Source organism: Trypanosoma grayi (genome assembly GCF_000691245.1).
Source record: "Trypanosoma grayi strain ANR4 Tgr_144_V1, whole genome shotgun sequence".
NCBI lineage: Eukaryota > Euglenozoa > Kinetoplastea > Trypanosomatida > Trypanosomatidae > Trypanosoma > Trypanosoma grayi.
Genome location: NW_008825763.1, coordinates 1 through 1,410, shown reverse-complemented (window position 1 = coordinate 1,410; position 1,410 = coordinate 1). Strand labels below are relative to the sequence as shown.

At 47.1% G+C, this 1,410-nt stretch overlaps 2 protein-coding genes across 2 annotated transcripts; one reads left to right on the top strand and one right to left on the bottom strand.

The window, feature by feature from the left end:
• Nucleotides 1-93: 93 nt before the first annotated feature.
• DQ04_01441010 (hypothetical protein) lies at nt 94-360 on the top strand (the record flags this gene model as incomplete). Its single annotated transcript, XM_009310725.1, has 1 exon — nt 94-360. The coding sequence occupies one exon, from the start codon at nt 94-96 to the stop codon at nt 358-360; it is 267 nt and encodes an 88-aa protein (XP_009309000.1).
• A 146-nt stretch (nt 361-506) lies between these two features.
• On the bottom strand, nt 507-1,223 carry DQ04_01441000 (hypothetical protein; the record flags this gene model as incomplete). Its single annotated transcript, XM_009310724.1, has 1 exon — nt 507-1,223. One exon carries the CDS (start codon nt 1,221-1,223, stop codon nt 507-509), a length of 717 nt encoding a protein of 238 aa, XP_009308999.1.
• Nucleotides 1,224-1,410: the final 187 nt, after the last annotated feature.

The window sequence follows — 1,410 nt, the reverse complement described above, 5'->3', positions numbered from 1 at the left end:
AAAAAAAAAAAAAATGAGGATGGTTCCGTGCGTCGGGACCAGGATCATAAATCTCTGCTGCTCCTTAACGTCGTTAGCGAAATCTTATAGCATATGTTTATACGACTCTTCCCAGCAGGACATGTTCATCACGTCACATCGGGTTCTTGTGGGTATTCGCTGAATCCGTGGTTTGCTGTTCAGCTGCCTCCATCCATACTTCTAAATCAGCTTGGCCCAAAATGCCCACAGCGCTACCTTCTGCTCCTCAACATCTGGACAGTGCGTGTCTACGTCATGAAGCTTGCCAGCATTATTTTTTGCGAGCCCTCTTTTCAACACTGGGCAGAATGTAAAGAATTTCTGCAAAAGCGCTGGTAAAACCTGGGGGACACACCCTCTTCACACGCCTTCCTGAGGTAATCAGAGACCTTGGCGATGGAGTTAACACACACAGTGTTGCAAACTGGTAGAACCANTCCTCCGTAGCGTTAGACAAACAGAGAGTGTCAGCAGAGGGACAACCACTAGAGGGAATGCTCCCGCACCGTATCATGGCTCTCAAATGCTTTAAAACCGTCGTCCTCATTCATTCGATAAACGAATCCCTCAGAGAAGTCCGGCTTCTCAGTAGTGCCAAACACATCATGCTCAAGCACTTGCATTGACTGCTGCACATGGGCATTCGATCCATCTGAAAAGCTCACGGAAAATCTCTCCATAGGTAGGTCTTTACTTGCCTCTCCTTCATCCAGCCGATGAGAAAGGCCTTGCTTGGGCTTTTTTTCAATGTCCTCGGTGTCGGTAATAAGCGCCTTAACAGAAGGAAAAGTGACCTCACTCTTCACAACTTTTTTCTCCTGTCCGACAAAGAGACTGAGGAACAACTGCTTTACCATCGGCCAAATAGCAGAGCCAAATTGAAAAAAAAGAATAATGCCCATAAAGTTCACAGCAATGAACGAAAACACACGCCCCTTATATTTGTTCCACATACCGGTTACCTGTGCTGCGTACTCAGTGCCTGTCTTGCTGTTTCTTGTGCCTGGCGATTTGAAGGTTGGAATGGACGATCCTACTCGTTTCCGCATTTCTCCCCACGAATTCGTCATGGCAGCCGCCGCTCTTCGCGCCGACGGGTGGTTCGTGACATAGCCCATCCCCTGACGGGCATAGTTGTTCACTGCGGGATGCCTGGAGAGCTGCAACAGCAGCTGCTTCGACAAGGAGCTCCACCAGCTCATAACCTACCTTAAAACACCCTCAGATTGCCTTCCTTTGTACACCTTACTAGGGCTCCGCTTGCAAAACAGCAAATGGTCCACGCCTTATCCTTCTTTTTTAACACAGAACAAAAAACAAAAATTGGAAATTAGGAGGTAAAAAAATATTTTGTCGTTAAAACTAATTGTCCCCATCAACCTTTATACC